We start from the raw sequence: 22,222 nt of genomic DNA on the forward strand, positions 1-22,222 counted from the left end.
TGACAAGGCAGGAAACAACAAATGTTGGAGTAGACGTGGAAAAAGGGGATCCCTCTTACATTGTTGGTGGGAATGCAAGTTGGTACAGCCACTGGAAAACAGTGTGGACGTCCCATAAAAAGTTAAAAATTGAGCTACCCTATGATCCAGCAATTGGACTACTGGGTATTTACCCAAAGATACAGATGTAATGAAGAGAAGGGCTATATGCACCCCAATGTTCATAGCAGCATTGTCCACAATAACTAAATTGTGGAAGGAGCCAAGATGCTCTTCAACAGATGACTGGATTAAGAAAATGTGGTCCATATATACAATGGACCATCAAAAAGAACGATTTCACAACATTTGCAGAAACATGGACGGGACTGTAGGTGATAATGTTAAGTGAAATAAGTCAAGCAGAGAAAGACAATTATCATATGGCTTTACTCATTTTTGGAACATAAGAAGTAGGAAGATCGGTAGGAGAAGAAAGGGGGTAAACAGAAGGGGGAATGAACCATGAGAGACTATGGACTCTGGGAAACAAACTGAGGGCTTCAGAGGGGAGGGTGGTGGGGGAATGGGATAGGCCGGTGATGGGTATTAAGGAGGGCACGTATTGCATGGTGCTCTGGGTGTTATACGCAAGTAATGAATCATGGAACTTTACATCAAAAACTGGGGATGTACTGTATGGTGACTACCATAACATAATAAAAAATTATTATAAAAAAATAATTAGAGTAGAAACCTTTGACACTGGAAATAGGAAATCAAAAGAGAAAATGAATGAAACCAAAAGCTGACTCTTTGAAAATATCCATAAAATCAACATGCCTTTAGCCAGACAAACTAAGTAAAAATGAAAGAACAATAATTACTAATATCAGAGTTAAAAGGTGGCATAAGTACAGATCCCATAAATATTAAAAAGACAATAAAAGAATATGATGAACAACTCCACACCCACAAATTTGAAAATGTAGATGAAATGGACCAATTCTTTTAAGGACACAATTTGTCAACCCTCACACAAGATGAAATATACAATCTGGGGGTGCCTGGGTGGGTCAGTCAGTTACGCATCTGCCTTCAGCTCAGGTCGTGATCCCAGGGTCCTGGGATCAAGTTCCACATCAGGCTCTCTGCTCAGCGAGGAGTCTGCTTCTCCCTCTCTCTTTCTCTCAAATAAATAAATAAATAAATAAATAAATAAATAAATAAATAAATAAAATCTTTTTAAAAAAAGGGAAACATGCAATCTGAATGGGTCTATATTAGAGAAATCAAATAAAAAATTAACAATCTTCCAAAACAAACAACAGAAGGACAAGATGGGTTCACTGTTGAATTCTTCCAAACATTTAAGGAAGAAATTATACCAATTCTTCACACGCTCTTTCAGAGTATAGAAGCGGTCTATAATTCTAACTCATTCTAACACATTATCTGGGAACAGTATTACCCTAATACTAAAACCAACAAAATATTAAAAGAAAACTTCAGACCAATATCTCTCATGAATATATATGCACAAATCCTCAACAAAATTACCACATCAAATCCAAAAATGAATAAAAAGAATTATAAACCACAACCAACTTGGATTTATCTCAAGTATGCAAAGCTGGTTCAACATTTCAAAAATGAAGTAATATAAGCAGTCACAGCAACAGGTTAAAAAAGAAAAATCAGTAAAATCCGTAATGTTTTAGGAAGCAAAATCAACATGCAAAAATCAGTTGTGATTTTATACAATAACTATCAGAGAAATTAACCCCTTATCAAATAAGTGATTTGACATATTTTCTCCTGTTACATAGATTGCCTTTTCATTGCATTGATTGCTTCCTTTGCTGTGCAGAATCTTTTTAGTTTGATGCAGTTCCATTTTTAAATTTTTGCTTTTGGTGTCAAATCCTCAAATCCAAAAAATGATTTCCAAGACCAACATCAAGGAGGGTTTTCCTATGTTTCTTGTAGTTTTATAGTTTCACATCTTATATTTAAGTCTTTACTCCATTTCAAGTTAATTTTTGCAAGTGGTGTTATTTTGCATGTGGATATTTAGTTTTTCCAGCACCATTTATTAAAGAGACTATCTTTCCCCATTATGTATTTCTGGCACCCTTGTGAAAGATTAGATGATGTTATATGTGTAGGTATATATCTAGGCTCTTGATTCTGTTCTCTTGGTCTATCTGCTGGTTTTTAAGCTGATATACTTTTCTGATTACTATAAATTTGTCTTAGAGTTTGAAATCAGGAATTGTGATACCTCAGCTTTCTCCAGATTGCTTTGGTTATTTGGGGTCTTTTGTGACTCCATAAGAATTTAAGATTATTTTTTTCTGGTTCTGTGAGAAATGTCAGTGAATTAGGGGTTGCACTGGATTTGTAGATTGCTTTAGGTAGCATGGACACTTAATAATATTAATTTTTCCAATCTCTGAATGCAAGATATCTTACCATTGAGTCTTCATCAATTTCTTTCATCATTGTATTATAGCTTTTAATGTATAGGTCCTTCACCTCCTTTGTTAAATTTATTCCTATTTTATTCTTTTGGCTGCTATTGTAAATGGGATTGCTTTCTTAATTTCTCTGATGGTTACTGTATAGAATCACAACCAATTTTTACATGTTGATTTTGTTTCCTAAAACATTATGGATTTTACTGAGTTTTCTTTTTTTGGAAAATGATATGGAGATCCCTCAAAAAATTTAAAATAAAACTGAAATATGATTCAGCAATCCTACTTCTGGATATACATCCAAAAAAAGGAAATCAGTTTCTCAAAGAGATATCTGCACTCATATATTCATTGCAGAATTATTCACAATACCCAATATATGGAAACAACTTAAGTGTCCAAGGATGGATGAATGGGTATAGAAAATGTGATACACACACACACACACACACACACACATATATATGAATACTATTCATCCATGAGAGAGAAGGAAATCCTGCCATTTGCAACAACATGGATGGACCCAGAGGACATTATACGAAGTGAAATTAGCCAGAGAAATACAAATGCTATATGAGCTCACTTAGGTGTGAAATCTAAAGACAAAAAGTTGAACTCATCAAAACAGAGTAGAATGGTGGTTACCAGGTGGTGGGTTTTGGGAGAAATAGAGAAATGTTAGTCAAGGGTATAAGCCTTCAGTTATAACATGAATAAGCTCTGGGGATCTAATGCACAGCATGGTAACTACAGTTAATAATACTGCGTTATATACTTGAAATTTCCTGCAAGTAAACCTTAAGTGTTCTCAACACACGCACATACACACACACGCACATACACACACACGCACATACACACACACGCACACACACACACACACACACACAAAACTACTTGAGGTGTGATGGATGTGTTGATTAACCTGATCGTGGTAACCATTTTATAAGGTATATGTACATGAATCAATCACATTTGTACATTTTAGATACACACATTTTTATTTGCAAATTATACCTCAAAAAGCTAAAAAGTTATATCCACACAAAAACCTGCAAACATGGCTTATAGAAGCTTTATTCATAGTTGTAAGAAAACTCAGAAGCAATATAGATGTTCTTCAAGGTGAGTGGATTAATAAACTGTGCTATGTGCAGACAATGGATTATTTTTCAGTGCTGATAATAATGAATTATCAAGCCACAATAACACATGGAGGAATCTTAAATGCATATTACTATGTGAAAGAAGCCAATCTTAAAAGGCTTTTATGGTATGATTCCAACTATGTGACATTCTGGAAAGGGCAGAACTTTGGAGGCAGTAAAAAGATGAGTAGTTCTCAGGATGAAGGGAGGACAAAAGGTTGAACAGGTGGAGCATACAGGATGTTTAGGACAGTGAAACTATTCTGTATGATGCTATAATGGTGACACATGTCATTATATGTTTGTGCAGTCCCATGAAATGTACAAAACCAAGAGGAAACCATAATGTAAATTATGGACTTTGGGTAATTATGACATGCTCATGCAGCTACCTCAATTGTAATAAATCTATTACTGTGGTTGGGGATGTCACTAACAGCAGAGGCTGTGAACATGTGGGTCCTGGGGATATTTAAAAATCTCTGTACCTTCCTGTTAATTTTGCTGCCAACCCAAAACTGCTCATAAAAAAAATTAGGCCTTTTAAGAAATGAAGAGATGAAGACTTTCCCAGACAAAACCGAGGCTATCTCACGACTGTATCTGCATTACAGGAAATATGAATGGGAGTTCTTCAAATTGAAACAAAAGGGTGCTAAGCAGCAACATGAGCATGTAAGAATGAAAATCACTAGGTAAAGGTAATATATAGAAAATGCTGAATACTAAATTAATATAATGAGAGTGTGTAAATCACTCTTAATTTTAGTGTGAAAGTTAAAAGACAAAATATTAAAAATAACTATAACTAAAAATATGTTAAAAGATACACAATATGAAATGATGTAAATTGTGCCATCAATAACACAAAATGAATGCGAGGGGGAGTAAGAAAATTGCAGATTTTTGTATGTGGTTGAAATTCTTATCAGCTTAAAATACACTATTATAGCTATACATTTCATGTAAGCCACATGGTAACGAAAATGAAAATACCAATACAAGCTACACAAAAGAAAAAGACCAAAATATCAAAATATTTTTTTAAAAAATCAAAGAAACACAATAGAAGAGAGTAAGAGAAGAAAAGACAGAAAAAATACCTACAAAAAACCCACAAAACAATTAACAAGGGACAATAGTAAAAAACTCCCTATCAATAATAACTGTGTAAATGGATTAAACTACACAAACAAAACACATAATAAGAGTGTTGAATGGGAAAAAAAGGCAATATCCAACACTACACTGTCTGAAAGAAACTTGTTTCAGATTTAAGGGCATAGATAGGCTGAAAGTGAAGGCATAAAAAAAGACATCCCAAGCAAATGACAACGAAAAGGGAGCAGAGGGGGCTATACTTGTATCAGACAGAATAGACATTATGTCAAAACCGTCACAAGAATCAAATAAGGACATTTTATAATGATCAAAGTGTCAATTCGCCAATAAGAAGTCACTTCCCACCACTTAGGATGACTATAATCATACCAACAAATAACAACAAGTGTTAGTGAGGATGTGGAGAAAGTGGAAATGTTCACACTGTTGTTGGAAATACAACATGATGCAGTTTCTAATGAAAGCAGTATGGAGATTCCTCTAAAAACTAAAAATAGAACTACCATATGATCTTGAAATGTCACTTCTGGGTAGTTGCCAAAAGGATGGGAATGAGGACCGCAAGGAGATACTGGATCTCTTATGTTCACTGCAGCATTACCCATAAGAGCCAAGATGTGGGAATAACCCAACCAGGCATCAGCAGATGAGTGGATAAAGAAAATGCGGAGCACATTCAATGGAATACTATTCAGTCTCAAAAAGAAGCAAATTCTGCAATATGTGATAACATGGATGAACCCTGAGCACATCATGCTAAGTGATTCCAGGCAGAGAAGTCAGTCACAGAAACACAAATACTGCACGATTCCATTTATATGAGACATCTAGAATAGATTCATACCATCAGAGAGTGGAACGGTGGTTGCCACGAGCCGGGGAGAGGGAGGAATGGGGAGTACTAACTAATGGGCACAACATTTCAGTCAAGCAAGGTGAATAAGCTCTAAGATCTTCTGTAAAAATCATACTATAATTAACAAAAAAGTATATGTAAAATTTCTTGATTGTAAAATTCACATTTAAGTATTTTTACCACAAGAAAATAAAATATAAATTAAAAATAAGAAAAAAGAAATAAGGTTGAAAACTTCACAACACTGATGGATGGCATATAAACATTTAGATTCCAGAAGCTAAGCAAACTGTAAAGAGAATGGACCCAAAGTAACTCACAATAAATGGGTTATCATAATTAAAATGAAAGCAATAAAAATACTTTTAAAGTAACCAGAAGACATTGTCACATAAGCTATAGGAGAACACCAAGTTGAATGAGAGCAGATCTCGCATGTGTAGTCATGAAGGCTAAGAGGAAACATCACAGCAGTTTTCAACTGCTGAAAGAAAAGTACAAGCAAACATGAACTCTATATCTCACAAATTCACCCTTTAAGAATGGAGGGGAAAAAGAGACTTTCTCAAAAAAGGAAAACTAGATTTTATCACTAGCACACATACCCCTAAAAATGTCAAAAAGAAACTCCAAAAAACAAGGTAGTAACATCACATGAAGGCCTGGAGCATCCTAAGGAACTGGGAAAAACAGAATGGATTGAAATAGTGGTAAATATAACAGGCAATCTTTTCCCCCATGAGTTTGTTAAAACACATTTGGTGGCTGAAACAAAAATCATATACCATCCAATGCTCAATATATGTAAAGGAATTTTTAATCAATTGTATTTTAAAAGTGCAGAGGATAAAGAAGCCCAAACAGAAGTACGGTTTCAATATTCCACTGAAATAGTAAAAATTCCACATAATAGTAAGCTATATTGTAAGTTATTTATGATATATTTTAATACCTACAGCAAACACTAAGAAAACTATAGTAAGGAAAATATTTTAAAACACCATAAATAAATCACAATGGAATCCTAAGAAAATGTCCAAATACCCAGAAGAAGGCAAGAAGAGGTGAACAAAGGAATGAGAAACGTAGAAAAAAAGAAACAAGCCAGTAGGGTTATGGTAAACAAAAACCCTAATATTTCAATAATTACTTTAAATGTCAATAGTCTAAAAATACCAAATAAAATACTGTGCATCAGGGTAAATGGGAGAAAAAGAAATACACTATGGCTCAGCTAAATATTCTTTTAAGGAACTCATTTCAAATATAACATAGGTAGACTGGAATTCAAAGAATGGACAAATATATATCATGTGAGTATTCATAAAAATAAAACAAAGTGGCTTTATTAATATCAAAGTGGACTTAGTAAAAAAATCTACTTCGGACAAAGAGTCATTACCTAATCATAACAGCATCAATCCATCCAGAACACACGGCAATCCTAAATGTACTAGGCATCAAAGAACAGAGCTTCAAAATACGTGAAGCAAACACTGATACAACTGAAAAAGACAAAACAAAAAACAAAACAAAACAAAACAAAACAAAAAACCCAATAATAACTGATGAATTCAATATGTAGCATACAGTTATTGATAGTATTAGACAGAAAATCAGTAAAAACACAGAAGTGAACATCAGTCAATATGATCTACATGACGTTTATGGAAGACTCCAGCCCAACAGCAGAGTACACACACTTTTCAACTCTTCAAGAGCACTCACCAACACATACAGTATACTGGATCTTACCCAAACCTTCACCAATTTAAAAGAATTGAAATCATACAGGATATATTTTCTAACCATAATGAAATCAAACTAGAAATCAGCAGACAACAGGAAAAATCTCCACACATTTGGAAATTGAACGACACACTTTTTAAAACTCCACAGGTCAAACAAGAAGCCTCAAAGGAAATTGTGTTAAAATGAAAAGATTACATTCTGTTGTAGGCTGCACATTGAACAGTGCTGAGCAGGAAATTTTAGTACTAAAATGCTTACAACAAAAAAGAGGAAAGGTAACAAATTGATAATACATTTTTCCCTCAACAAACTAGAAAAAAGAAACTCAAAGAAAGGTATAAGGGAGACAATAATAAACATAAGCGCTAAATGCCATGACATTGAAAATAAGGCAACAGTACGGAAAAAAAACAAGAAAAAGCTGACTCTTCGATAAATTCAGTAAATTGAAAAATCTCCAGCCAGACTGACAAAGAGGAGAGAAGACAGCAATCATTGATGTCAGAAACAAAATACTCCTGCAGTCTTTGGGGACAAATCACTGTGACAAAATTACACCCCTAAATTCCACACCTGAGATGGAATGGACCAATTCTTTAAAAACCACAAACCACCAAAACAATACATATGACACAATAAGCAAGATACTCCAAAACTATTAAATAACTTAGTCAGTAAATAAAATCTCCCCCCGCCCCTGCACAAACACACAAATCCACAGGCCTAGTGAAGACACTAAAGAATTTTACCAAACAGCTTAAAAATTAGCATGTTCTTTATACATCTTCCAGAAAATAAAATAAGAATTAACACTTCCAAATTTATTTTATGAGACCAGTATTGCTCTACTACAAAAATTAGACAAAGTCAGTACAAAAAAAGAAAACCACAGACCAGTATTTCTCATGAACTTTGACTAAAAAAATCCTCAAGAAATTACTAGCAAATCAAACCCAGTCATGGATAAAAAGTATTACCCACCAGGACCAAGTTGTAGCTTTTCTAGATATGCACTACTGTTTTAATGTCTGAAAATCAATCAGTGCAATCCATCATATCAATAGGCTAAAAAAGAAAACTCATATGATCATATCAACTGATACAGAAAAGTCATCTGATACAATTAAACACATACCCCTTGATGGGGGGGGGGGGGACAGAAATCTTAGCAATCTAGAAATAGAGAATTTCCTCAAATTTGTAAGGAATATATGGGGAAAAAAAAAACCAAACCTACAGCTCACATTGTCTTCAATGTGGAAAGAATGAATATTTTATCCCTAAGATGGGGAACAAGGTAAATCACTATTGTAATTCAGCACAGTACTGGAAGCTATAACAAGCACAGTAAGGCAAAGCAGAGAGATAAAAAGCATACAGACTGAAAAGGAAGAAAGAAAAATGTCTGTATTTATAAAAGACACATCTATGTAAAAATCTCAAGGAATCTATCTAAAAATAAAAAACATAGAGTATGTGACTTCAGCAAGGTTGTAGGATACCAGATTAACACAAATCCATTGCATTTCTAGATAACAATATGTGGAAATTGAAATTAAAATACAATACCATCTACAGTTGACCCAAAGAAAATGAAATGCTTCGGTATAAACCTAAAAAACTATGTACAGGATATGCATGCTAAAATTACAAACTATTTTTGAAGACACGAGGAAAAACAAAAATTCAAATAAATAGAGAGTCTCACTGCATTCACAGATTAGAAGACTCAACATAGCGAAAAGTTCAATTCTCCCCAAATTGAGCTACAGGGCCAACACAATGTCTATCACAATCCCAGCAAGTTTGTCTGTATCCATGAAGTAATTTAGTCTGAAATTTATATGAAAAAGCAAAATACCTACGATGGTCTAAAAATCTTGAGAAAGAATAAAGTAGGAGGAATCACTGTGGTCTATATAAATGCTTAATTTACATGTTAACTAAAGAAGACAGCATGGTAGTGGCAGAAGAATAGACACATAGAAAAACTGAACAGAATAAAGAACCCAGAAATATACCCATAAAAATATGCCCCACTGACTTTTTGACAAAGATGCAAGAGCAAGTCAGTGCAGGACAGCCTTTTCTGTCAGTGATGCTGAAACATATAATGCAAATCCTCAGCCAGAAGAACAAACCTTGATCCAAATCTCCCACCTTACACACAATTATCTCAAAGTGGACATACAATTAAATGTAAATAAAGCTGTAAAACTTTTAGGGGAAAAAAACATAGAATCTTCAGGAGCTAGGGATAAATGGAGTTCTTAAGTTTGATACTGAAACCTCCATTCATAAAAGGAAAAGTTGATAAATTAACTCTCATCAAAATTAAAAATTTCTATTCAATGAAAGGCCTTATGAACAAGATGAAAAGACAAATTACAGACTGTGAATATAAATATGGGCAAAACACATTATCTGGCAAAGGACTTGTATTTAGAATACATAACTGCTTAAAAATCGACAATAAAAAACCAACCAATCCAATTAGAAAGGATGGATAAAGGACATTAATAGACATTTCATTTCATGAAAATATACTCAACATCACTGGATATTAGGGAAATGCAAATAAAAAATTACATGAGCTATCACTATACATCTATCAAAATGACAGAAATTTAAAAAGATTTTAAATACTGATCAAATGGTGGCAAACAGGCAGACACTCTATCATTCCTATATTGCCAGTGGAAGTGTAAAATGGTACAGAAACTGGAAAATAGCTAATAATTTCTTTTAAAAAATAAACATATACTTACCATATGACCTGGCAATCATATTCCTGGGCATGTATCCCAGAAAAATAAAAAATGTGCCCACACAACAAATTGCACATGAATGTTCATAGAAATATTACCTTAAATAGTTAAGGACTGGAAAGGTAAAGTGTGAGAACATGTGGACCTGATGTTTCTTTGTGGGAATGTGATTGTTTCGAAAAATTTCTTTTTTTAAATGGATATTTTTTATTTAAATTCAATTAACCAATGTATAGTACATCATTAGCTTTTGATAGAATGTTCAAGCATTCATTAGTTGCATATAACACCCAGTGCTCACCATATCACGGGCCCTCCATAATGCCCCTCACCCAATTACCCAATCCCCTTACCCACCTCCCTTTCCACAACCTTCTGTTTCCCGGAGTCAAGAGTGTCATATAGTTTGTCTCCCTCTCTGATTTCTTCCCCTGCAGTTTTACCTCCCTTCTACTATTGTCCTCTGCACTATTCCTTATGTTCCACTTATGATGGAAACCATATGATCATTGTAATTTCCACCACTTCCTCTGTCCTATGACATCTCAATTAAAATGACCCTGTATTTAGGGGCCTCTTATTCTTAGCTCCTTAACCCACTTTCTTTCTCTCTCAGACCCTGCTAATGCTTCTGGTAGTTTAAACAACCTTTTTGGATAAGAGATTCCGGAGCTCCAATTTGAAAAGTAGTTGTTCTGTTCAAACTACCTTCATCGTGACTGCCGCATTATATTTGGGCTTCTGATCTGTTTGCCCGATAATTCTGGGTGGTAGAAAGCATCCTTTTGCTTCCTGCCAATGGCACCTTAATGATACAGAAAACGTAAATCTACAGAGCATAAAGGAAAACTTACCTTTATAAATGAAGAATCTGGATACAATGTTCCTGATTTGTTGTATGCATACACCAGGAAATGAGGGTCTAAAAATGACCTAATTCAACCAAAGTAATGACACTTCATTGCAATAGTAACATTAACAAAAACAGAATCATGACATTAAAATTCACTTTCAATTTTACAAACTCAAATATTCAAAAATTAAATGGGCTCATCTCTCCATTATCTCATTTCCTTTTGGGTAGCATATTTTGTGTAAGAAAAAATACTAAGCAGTATAACCGATAGCAGTAGGGACATTAAAATGACATAGATTTACATATACTAGAAACCAGGACTTCCGGATTCCCACAGCAAAGTTTTCTTTTAGATTCAACAATCAATAAATCTCATAGCAAAAATATTTGCTAATTTGTTAACATTTGCTAACAAGTAGCCATAGATTGATAAACAAAAAATATATCCTTTTCCCATTAGTTTTCATGAAATTATACTGTGGTGAGAAAAACCCCCAAACTCTCAATGCCTCAAAACAACAATGAATGTTCTTCCCAAGTTTACTGCAGGTTCAGCTCCACACTGCCTTCCTTCTGGAACCTGGGAAAAGACATACCTCCTACCCCTTGGAACATGCCTTTCTTGTAGCAGAAGGAGAAAAGAAATTGTAGAAGCATACAATAGTTCTTAAAGCCTTCGTTTAGAAGCAGGAGGCTAGTGCTTTGCTCAAATTTCATAAGCTAAATGAATTCTATAGACAAGTCTCATATACATGGTGCCGAAGTGTAATCTTTTCACAGAGAAGATTGCGATTATTACAGAACAATCTGACACCAGTATTTAGTGCCCGAAGACCAGGCTTTCTCAAGGAATCCAAACACTAAGGGACAGTCCAAGGCAAGAATCAGAGAGGACCTAGAGTTCACGGAACGTGCACATTACATGTCAATGGAGGTGGTGGAAATGGGGATCCAGAAGCATCCACAGGAAAAGGAAATTCAACAGATTTCTGACAAGCATAATTAAAAGGATAAAACTTCAGTTTGCAAGTTCATTCGTCCTGGATCCTCAAAAGTATACTTTTGCTTCTACAAAAAACAACAAAAAGATCTGCCTTGATCAGTGAATTAATAGAAATACCCATGACCACTCACTGGAAAACAACATCCAGTGTAAGGAAAATGAACAACAAAAGGGCAGAAGGCAAAACATAAAAGCAAGTTCCTAACGAAGTTGAATGAAGAATTTGGTTAAAGAAAATAATCATTATTTCAAGAAAAGTTAAAAAAGTTAATAAGCTTTCAGAGCAGATCATTTCAAGTAAAAAGAAGACACTCTGAAACTAAAGTGATGACAGATGGAAAATAATAATTCAATAAATGTGTCAGAGAATTTGTTTGCTAAGAACAGAAATAGAGTCCTAGCTAATAAAGAGAACACATTTTGCTAATAAGAAACACAGCCAAAAGAAAGATTTAAAAGTAGTTGGAGGAAAAACTACACTATAGAGGGCAGATCCATAAGACCCAATAGGAAACCACAGATTTCCATAAAATTTCTAAGAATGTGTAGTGATTTAAAACCAAAATGAAAAATTTAGGGGTTTATTTAATTGTGAGAACAACTGAATAAATATAAGTTAACACAAAGATGCACTGTACTATTTTAGCACATCTGCATGCTTTTGAAAATCTAAACTGCTGCTGTCTTCTCAGAAACACAATATCTCTCAAAATTCTAATACAAAATGCGAGTAACAAGGAAGGTTGCTGTGAAATTTACATCAGTTACTACACGCAGATTGCTTAGAAATATGCCTGGCAATTGCTACGTGCTCCATGAATGCCAGTTACTTTGGTTGTTTTTGTTCTTGTCACTATTATCACTATTATTACTATTATTCACACTGCTTGATCCAGAAACCCATTTCTTGGTATTAAGCCCACAAAACAAAATATCTATTACATAAGAATATACGGATAAGGATGTTTATTGAAGGACTCCATAGTGAAAATTCTTGGAAATCACCTCATTTCCTATCAACATGTCATACTACAGACCGTTACCTGTTAAAGAATGAGGAAGATATACACATAGAGGAAGAAAATGAACACCATTATTAAATAAAAGCTACTGATTGCAAAACAGTGTTTCCATTTCTCTAAAAACAAACCTTTTTGGTAGGTTTCTACATATTTCATTTAAAGGAAAGGTGAAATGTGGAATAGAAAATGGTGGCAAGATAGATACAAGGGTATTAATATTGGTTCCCTCACAGAGTAAAAATTGAAGATATTAAAAAACGTTGGTGGGGGGCGCCTGGGTGGCACAGTGGTTAAGCGTCTGCCTTCAGCTCAGGGCGTGATCCCGGCGTTATGGGATCGAGCCCCACGTCAGGCTCCTCTGCTGTGAGCCTGCTTCTTCCTCTCCCACTCCCCCAGCTTGTGTTCCCTCTCTCCCTGGCTGTCTCTATCTCTGTCGAATAAATAAAAAAAATCTTTAAAAAAATAAAAAATAAAAAAATAAAAAACGTTGGTGGAATATCAAGGAAATGCTTAAAATCATATAAATGTATAAAATGACATGATGGACAAAATTAATTGTTACAGTTGTGGCTATATTTTGAAGAGTTACATAGACTAATTTTCATTTATCTGGCATACATTAATTTTGCATGATGAAATTAAAATTTGGCTCGAATATTAGATGTAAAACCTCAAGATGAAGACTTGGAATTCTAGTCTGACTTGAATTACAAAGATGTAACATATTAAATATAATAGTCATGCTCTAGTTTAGGCTCAAGTTTAGGGTAGAGACTGTAAAAATTTCAGAAACTAAAACTGTATGAAAAGAAGAATGGCCACTTACTGTTTTTCAAGATGGAGAGTGTACATTTTCTGGTCAAGTTCGATGGCATAAGTGACCTACAGCAAAGTATTCAAGAAGAACATAATTATTAGAAATTCTGAATTCTTAAAAATCAAAAGCCATAACTTCTTAAAATGTATTTACTCTTTCATTTAGACATAGATCATAACACATGTCTCAAATAATATAGATATATATAATATAGACATATATAATTGTAATCCTTCAATCTGGGAATGTATGACAGAATTAATCATAATTAAATTTAAATAAAATCAAAGAGTCTCTATTTCAAAACTAAGAGTACTAGTCACAAAATTTCATAACGAAATTTTAATTTAAAATGGTTACATTTAGAAATGTTGAGTAATCTTTGAAGAAACTTGAATTGTATTATCTTTTTTCTACTTTGCAATTTCTAGCCCAAATATATTGAAAAATTAAAAATAAAACACAGGTTCCCTTTTAAGATTAAAGGAAGTGTCCCCTACTCTTCATCTCCCTGTTCCCTTTAGGAATTGCCTCAGCTACAGAGGGTCACCTCACACCAAGTCACAACTTTCTGAGACAGCCCACATTTAATGACAAGTTCCCTCACCTCAACTCCAGATACTAATGGGCCATGCTAGCTTCACACTATGTTAAGATGTGACTGAGTCTCTGTCTCCCCCTTCTCACTTCCTCCACTCCCGTTCCACAGGGGCTCATCACAAGAGCATACCCTAAAAAACTGCCTTCCCAGGAATCTTCTCAGAGACTATATCCCCAATAACCCTTATCTGTGACATAATCATAAAACGTACACGTTCTTCATGGTGTAGCACATGGTCAATGTGGGTACAATTTCTGCATTTGCAAAGAATTTGAATTCCGTCATTGGGTATAATTTTCTGCATAAGTCATTTTATTTATTTTTGGTTGTGTATATATTTTATTCATGATGAATGCATAAGAGTTCTTGCATTTTAAATTTATGTGTTTTTTAAAATAATTTTTATTATGTTATGTTAGTCACCAAACAGTACATCCTTAGTTTTGATGTAGTGTTCCATGATTCATTGTTTGCGTTTAACACCCAGTGCTCCATGCAATATGTGCCTTCCTTAGTACCCATCACTGGCCTATCATAATTCCCCACCCCCCTCCCCTCTGAAGCCCAGTTGTTTCCCAGAGTCTATAGTCTCTCGTGGTTCATTCCCCCTTCTGTTTACCCCCCCTTCATTCTTCCCTTCCTTCTCCTACCGATCTCCCTGCTATTCCTTATGTTCCATAAATGAGTGAAACCATATGCTAATTGTCTTTCTTTGCTTGACTTATTTCACGTAGCATAATCTCCTCCAGTCCATCCATGTTGCTGCAAATGTTGGCTAATCTTTCTTTCTGATGGCTGCGTAATATTCCATTGTATATATGGACCACATCTTCTTTATCCATTCATCTGTTGAAGGTCATCTCATCTCTTTCCAGAGTTTAGCTGCTATAGACAATGGTGCTATGAACATTGGGGTGCCTATAGCACTTCTCTTCATTATGTCTGTATATTTGCGGTGAATACCCACCCAGTAGTGCAATTGCTGGGTCATAGGGTAGCTCAATTTTTAACTTTTTGAGGGACCTCCACACTGTTTTCCAAAGTAGCTGTACCAAATTGCATTCCCACCAACAGTGTAACATGGTTCCCCTTTCTCCATATCCTCTCCAACATTTGTTGTTTCTTGCCTTGTTCATTTTTGTCATTCTAACTGGCATAAGGTGGTATCTCAGTGTGGTTTTGATTTTAATTTCCCTGATGGCTAATGATTTTGAACATTTTTTCATGTGTCCATTAGCCATTTGCATGTCTTCATTGGAAAAGTGTCTGTTCATATCTTCTGCCTATTTTTGTGAATTGATTATTTGTTTCTCATGTATTGAGTTTTAGAAGTTCTTTGTAGATCTTGGATACCAGTCTTTTATCTGTAGTGTCATTTGCAAATATATTCTCCCATTCCGTGGGCTGCCTCTTAGTTTTTTTGATTGCTTCCTTGGCTGTGCAGAAGGTTTTTATCTTGTTGAAGTCCCGTGAGTTCATTTTTTCTTTTGTTTTTCTTGTCTTTGGAGATGTGTTATGCAAGAAGTTCCTGCAGCCGATGTCAAAGAGGTTATAGCCTATGTTCTCCTCTAGGATTTTGGTGGATTGCTGTCTCAATCTAGGTCTTTCATCCATTTGGAGTTTATCTTTGTGTATGGTGTGAGAGAGTGGTCAAGTTTCATTCTTTTGCATATAGCTGTCCAATTTTCCAGCACCATTTATTGAAGAGACTGTCTTTTTTCCACTGGATGCTTTTTCCTGCTTTGTCAAAGATTAGTGGACCATAGAGCCAAGCGTCCATTTCTGAGGTCTCTATTCTGTTCCATTGGTCTATGTGTCTGTTTTTGTGTCAGTACCATGCTGTCTTGGTGATCACAGCTTTGTAGTATAGCTTGAAATCAGGCAACGTGATGTCCCCAACTTTGTTTTTCCTTTTCAACAATTCATTGGTGATTTGGAGCCTTTTCTGGTTCTACACAAATTTAAGGGCTGATTGTTCCAGTTCTTTGAAAAATGTCATTGGTATTTTGATTGGGATGGCATTGAAAGTGTAGATTGCTTTTAGTAGCATAGACATTTTAACTATGTTAATTCTTCCGATCCATGAGCATGGAATATTTTTCCAACTTTTTGTGTCTTCTTCAATGTCTTTCAAGAGTGATTTGTAGTTTCTAGAATATAGGTCCTTTACGTCTCTGGTTAAGTTAATTCCAAGATAACATATGATTTTTGGTGTTATTGTAAATGGAATGGATTCCCTAATTTCTCTTTCTTCAGTCTCATTGTTCATGTATAGAAATGCAACTGATTTCTGAGCATTGATTTTGTATCCTGCCACATTACTGAATTGCTCAATAAGTTCTAGTAGTTTGGGGGTGGATTCTTTTGGGTTTTCCATATACAGTATCATGTCATCTGTGAAGAGAGACAGTTTGACTTCTTCTTTGACAATTTGGATACCTTTTATCCCTTTTTGTTGTCTGATTGCTGTTGCAAGGACTTCTAGTACTATGTTGATAATAATGGGTATCCTTGTCATGTCCTGATATTAAGGGAAAGGTTTTCAGCTTTTCCCCATTGAGAGTGATATTCGCTTTAGGCTTTTCATAGATGGTTTTTATGAACTTGAGGAATGTAGCTTCTATCCCTACAGTCTGAAGGGTTTTAATCAGGAAAGGATGCTGTATTTTGTCAAAAGCTTTTTCTGCATCAATTGAGAGGATCATATGGTTCTTGATGCTTTTCTAATTGATGTGATCTATCACACTGATCGATTTGCGAATGTTGAACCACTCTTGCGTCCCAGGGATGAATCCCATTTGGTCATGATGGATAATCCTTTTAATGTACTGTTGAGTCCTATTAGCTAGGATCTTGTTGAGAATTTTGGCGTCCATATTCATCAGGTATATTGGTCTGTAATTTTCCTTTTTGATGGGGCCTTTACCTGGTTTGGGGATCAAGGTAATACTGGCCTCATAGGATGAGTTTGGTAGTTTTCCTTCTGTTTCTATTTTTTGAAACAGCCTCAGGAGAATAGGTATTATTTATTCCTTGAATATTTGGTAGAATTCCCAGGGGAACCCATCAGACCCTGAACTCTTGTTTTTGGGGAGATTTTTGATCTCTGCTTCAATCTCTTTATAATTAATTGGTCTGCTTAAATAATCAACTTCTTCCTGTTTCAGACATGATAGTTTATAAGTTTCCAGGAAGGCATCCATTTCTTCCAGGTTGCTTAATGTATTGGCATATAGTTGTTGATAAAAGTTTCTAATGATCCTTCCTATTTCATTGGTGTTGGTTGTGATATATCCACTTTCATTCATAATTTTATTAATTTGGGTCCTTTCTCTGGTCTTTTGAATAAGTCTGGCCAGTGGCTTATCGATCTTATTTACTCTTTCAAAGAACAAGCTTCTAGTTTTGTTCATCTGATCTGTGCTCCTGGTTTCTAACTCATTGATCTCTGCTCTAATCTTTTCTTTTTTTAAAAGATTTTATTTATTTATTTGTCAGAGAGAGAGCACACAAGCAGGGGGAGTGGCAGAGGCAGAGGGAGAAGCAGGCTCCCCATTGAGCAGGGAGTCTGATGTGGGACTTGATCCCACGACCCTGGGATCATGACCTGAGCCAACGGCAGAAGCTCAACCACCTGAGCCAGTCAGGCGTCCCTCTGCTCTAATCTTAGTCAACTGACTTCTCGTGCATGGGTTAGGCCTGTTCTTCTGTTCCAGCACCACCTTCTTGAGGTGAGAATATAAGAACTGCATTTTAGATTTTTCTATTCTTTTGTATGAGGCTTGGATGACCATGTATTTTCCCCTTAGGAATGCCTTTGCAGTGTCCCAAAGGTTTTGAACTGATGTGTTTTCATTCTCAATGGTTTCCATAAATTGCTTAAGCTCTTCTTTAATTCCCTGGTTTACCCAATCATTCTCAAGTAGGATGGTTCTTACTTTCCAAGTGTTTGAGTTTCTTCCAAATTTTTCCTTGTGATTGAGTTCCAGTTTCAAAGTATTGTGGTCTGAAAATATGCAGAGAATAATGTTAGCCTTTTGGTATCGGTGGAGACCTGTTTTGTAACCCAGAATATGGTCTATTCTGGAGAAAGTTCCATGTGCGTAGTGTTCTGTATATATCTATGAGGTCCCTCTGGTCCAGTATGTCATTCAAAGCTCTTGTTTCTTTGTTGCTTTTCTGCTTAGGTGATCTGTCTATTGCTAGGAGCGGAGTGTTGAGATCTGCTACTATTATTTTATTATTATCTATATGTCTCTTTTTTTTTTGGTTAAGAGTTGGCTTGTGTATCTAGCAGCTCCCCTGTTGGGGGCATATATATTTATAATTGTCATATCCACTTGTTGGATACATCCTTTAAGAATAATATAGTGTCCTTCTGTATCTCTAGTCTTTAGTTTAAAATCTAATCCATCTGATATGAGAATTGCTACCCCAGCTTTCTTTTGAGGTCCATTGGCATGAAAAATGGTTCTCCATCCCTTCACTTTCAGTCTGGATATATCTTTAGGTTCAAAATGGGTCTCTTGTAGACAGCAAATGGATGGGTCATGTTTTTTTATCCCATCTGCAACCCTGTGGCATTTTATGGGAGCATTTAGGCCATTCGCATGGAAAGTGACTATTGAGAGATATGATTTTAATGATGTCATGTTGCCTGTGAAGTTTTTGTTTCTATAGATTGTAAATTTCTGTTGTGTATTACTCTTGGGGTCTTTTTACTTTTATAGAACCCCCCCCCCTTAATATTTCTTGTAGGGCTGGCTTGGTAGTCACATATTCTTTCAGTTTCCGCCAGTCTTGGAAGGTCCTTGTCTCTCCATCCATTCTGAATGACAGCCTTGCTGGATAAAGGATCCTTGGCTGCATGTTCTTCTCAGTTAGAGCTCTGAATATGCCTTGCTAACCTTTCCTGGATTTCTAGGTCTCTGTAGACAGGTCTGACGTTATTCTGATATTTTTCCCTCTGTAGGTTAGGATTCTCTTCCCCCTGGTCTCTTTCAAGATTGTATCCTTGGATTAAATATTTGTGAATTACACTATTATGTGACGTGGTGTAGGTCTGTTGTCATTGATCTGGGGAGGGGTCCTCTTTTCCTCTTGGACATGAATGCTTGTTTCCTTTGCCAAGGTAGGGAAGGTCTCAACTACAATTTGTTCAAATATCTCTTCTAGACCTCTCTCTTTCTCCACCCCCTTGGGGATGCCAATGATTCTGACATTGGAATGTTTCATTGAGTGAATAATCTCCCATCTACATTCTTGAGATTGGATTTTTTTAGCCAAGTTTCCATTTTTTCCTTCTTTTCTATCATCCCATCTTCCAATTCACTAATACGTTCTTCTGCCTCATTTACCCTGGCCCTCAGAGCATCCATTTTAGACTGCATTTCATTCATAGCATTTTTAATTTCCTCCAGATTCACTCTCATTTCTGCCCTTAGAGATTCTACATTCTCATTAATATTTTTGTTAATATTTTTTTCAAGCCTAAACATCATCTTGGCCATTGTTACTCAACTCCATTTCTGACAATTTGGTTATATCCATATCCATCAGTTATGTGGCAGAGGTCCCAGTCTCTGTCTCCTTTCTTTGCTGAAGATTCCTCCTCCTCGTCATTCTAATAAGGAGAGGTTGTGGGGATGCACAGACCTCAAATTATTGACCAGGACCCAGGCACTGTGCACTTGTTGTATAGGGACCTTAAGGATGTGGGCTTCTTGATTTTTCAGCCTGCCACCTGGGGGAGGGGCCTGCCACACTGATACTCAGGCCACCCTGTTTGTGTAAAGTCTCCCTGCCCCCTGCGAGGGGGGATGGGGATGCGCACACTGTGAGCCAGTATTTCTAGGCTTTTGTTCTCTGGCAGCATCCCCTTGCAGTTTTCTGTGACTCTTCTGAGAGTCAGAGCCACAGTGGCCATATCCTAGCCTCTGTTTCAGAACAGAAAGATCACAGTCCACTCTCCACTGAGCTCTCCTGGCCATTTTAACTCTTTTCTGTTGGTGCTGCTAAAGACCTCATAGCATCCTGGGTTGTGCTCCCCATAGCCACTCTCCCAGTCCTCCCTACCAGGGCCCATCCATCTCTGTCCTTTGTGATTCTAACACTGCCAGCTGTCCCCGGATCCCCACGTGTGCTCCCAAGCTCCCTGTTTTAGTGTGGTTCTCGTGCACTCCAGAGCTCCGGTTTTCAGTTTGGTTGTGTGTGCGCTCCCAAGCTCCCGGTATCAGTCTAGTTCGAGTGTGCACTCCAGAGCTCCGGTTCTCAGTTTGGATGCGTGTGCGATCCCAGGCTCACGGTTTCGGTCTAGTTTCAGTGCGTGCTCCGGCACTCCGGTTGTCAGTCTAGTGGTGTGTGTGTTCCCAGGCTCCGGGTCTCAGTCTGCTCTCTCGTGGGTGCATGCCAGTCCACCAGTCCGGCCTGCTCCCCAGTGCAGGTGGCTACTGCTTCCAGCACCCAAGCGTGGGGGCTCCCTCCCCCTTCTATTTATCTTCTGATACCTGTGCACAGGTTCACGGCTCCCCGCTTTGTACCTCAATACTCAGCACTGGAGATGTTCATTTATAGAGATCCAGATGTATCTTCCTATGTCTAGGGCTGATTTCATGGGTGTTCAGGATGATCTGGTAGATATCCAGCTCAATTCAGGCGACCAGCTGAAAAAAGGGGTCCTCGACTCCTCCACCATCTTTTCCGACCTCCTAAATTTATCTGCATAAGTCATTTTAATCCTTCTCATGTTCAGCCTTCTGTAAGTTTACAGCTATTGAAGAAAGTGTGTTGGGGCATATGGGTGGTGCAGTTAGTTAAGCATCTGACTCTTGATGTCAGCTCAGGTCATGATCTAAGCTCCCTGAGCCTGGAGGTGTGAAATGGAGCCCCATGTCCAGCTCTCTGCTCAGTGCAGTCTGCTTAAGACTCTCTCTCCCTCTGCCCCTTCCCCTTCTCTAAAATAAATAAATAAATCTTTAAAAAAGAAAAAACAGATGTGTCAACATCTCCCTAAATTATTGTGATATTATTTCTTTCTCCTTTTAATCTGTAGTTTTCTTCATTACATATTTTGTTTGGGTGTAAACAGGAGTAAAATTAACAAAATTGCAAACAATTATAAAGTAGGCCTCTATGTCATCTTCAGAATATGACTTGAATTTGGGGTTGTAATTCTTCTATTTCATCCATTATCATTTAATATACATTATGACTTAGGATTTCTTCTTCAACCCATGAATAATGTAGAAGTGTATTTTTAAATTTCCATATACATTTTTAGAACTTTTAAAGATTTAACTTAATTGAATCGATACCAGATACTGTATTGGTAATATTTGATTTTTAACGATTTTTTCCTTTTGTCAATTTTGTTGAATAATATGCATATTCCTGAGAAGAATGTGCATCATTACTGTAGAGATAAAGTTGAATTGTAGTTGGATCAGAAAAACACTATCTTTACCTCTGGGGTTTGCCTAGAACTCTGGACGTTTCTCACTTTCAGCTAAGACAAAGGCAGTGAGATTTGTAAGGTACTTTTTCAGGTTCAAGTACTCTCTTGGCCAAGGTTAACTTCTTTAGTGTTTCCCTACCTAGGCTGACAAGGCTGGCTTGGCTACTGAGAGTCACTGAAAGCTTTTTAAGGAGCTCTCTGAAAGCCAAAATTTCCCCCATAAGTCTCGCTACTTCAAGCCAGGGACTCAGCATGTTCCAGAAGCAGAGTTTGGGTTCATAGGAATGTTTCTTGAATTCCTGATATTTGCCTGAATTCTCTTTCTCTTGCTGTATCATATGCTTTGCCATTACATAAAAGCC

The 22,222-nt window shown here is 36.4% G+C and overlaps 1 protein-coding gene across 1 annotated transcript in view; it reads right to left on the reverse strand.

Annotated features, from left to right (window-relative positions):
- Positions 1 to 22,222, reverse strand: part of LOC148107620 (A disintegrin and metallopeptidase domain 3-like) — a 119,491-nt gene that overhangs the window by 94,278 nt on the left and 2,991 nt on the right. The window contains exons 3-4 of the mRNA XM_087856326.1: positions 13,816 to 13,871; positions 10,963 to 11,041 (exon numbers count right to left, since the gene is read on the reverse strand). Of these exons, the coding sequence (XP_087712452.1) occupies positions 10,963 to 11,041; positions 13,816 to 13,871 (135 nt within the window). The remainder of the gene's footprint in view (positions 1 to 10,962; positions 11,042 to 13,815; positions 13,872 to 22,222) is intronic.

The sequence above is a fragment of the Ursus americanus genome, chromosome 27 (genome assembly GCF_024610735.1).
Source record: "Ursus americanus isolate L20-20 chromosome 27, mUrsAme1.1.p, whole genome shotgun sequence".
Taxonomy (NCBI): Eukaryota; Metazoa; Chordata; class Mammalia; order Carnivora; family Ursidae; genus Ursus; species Ursus americanus.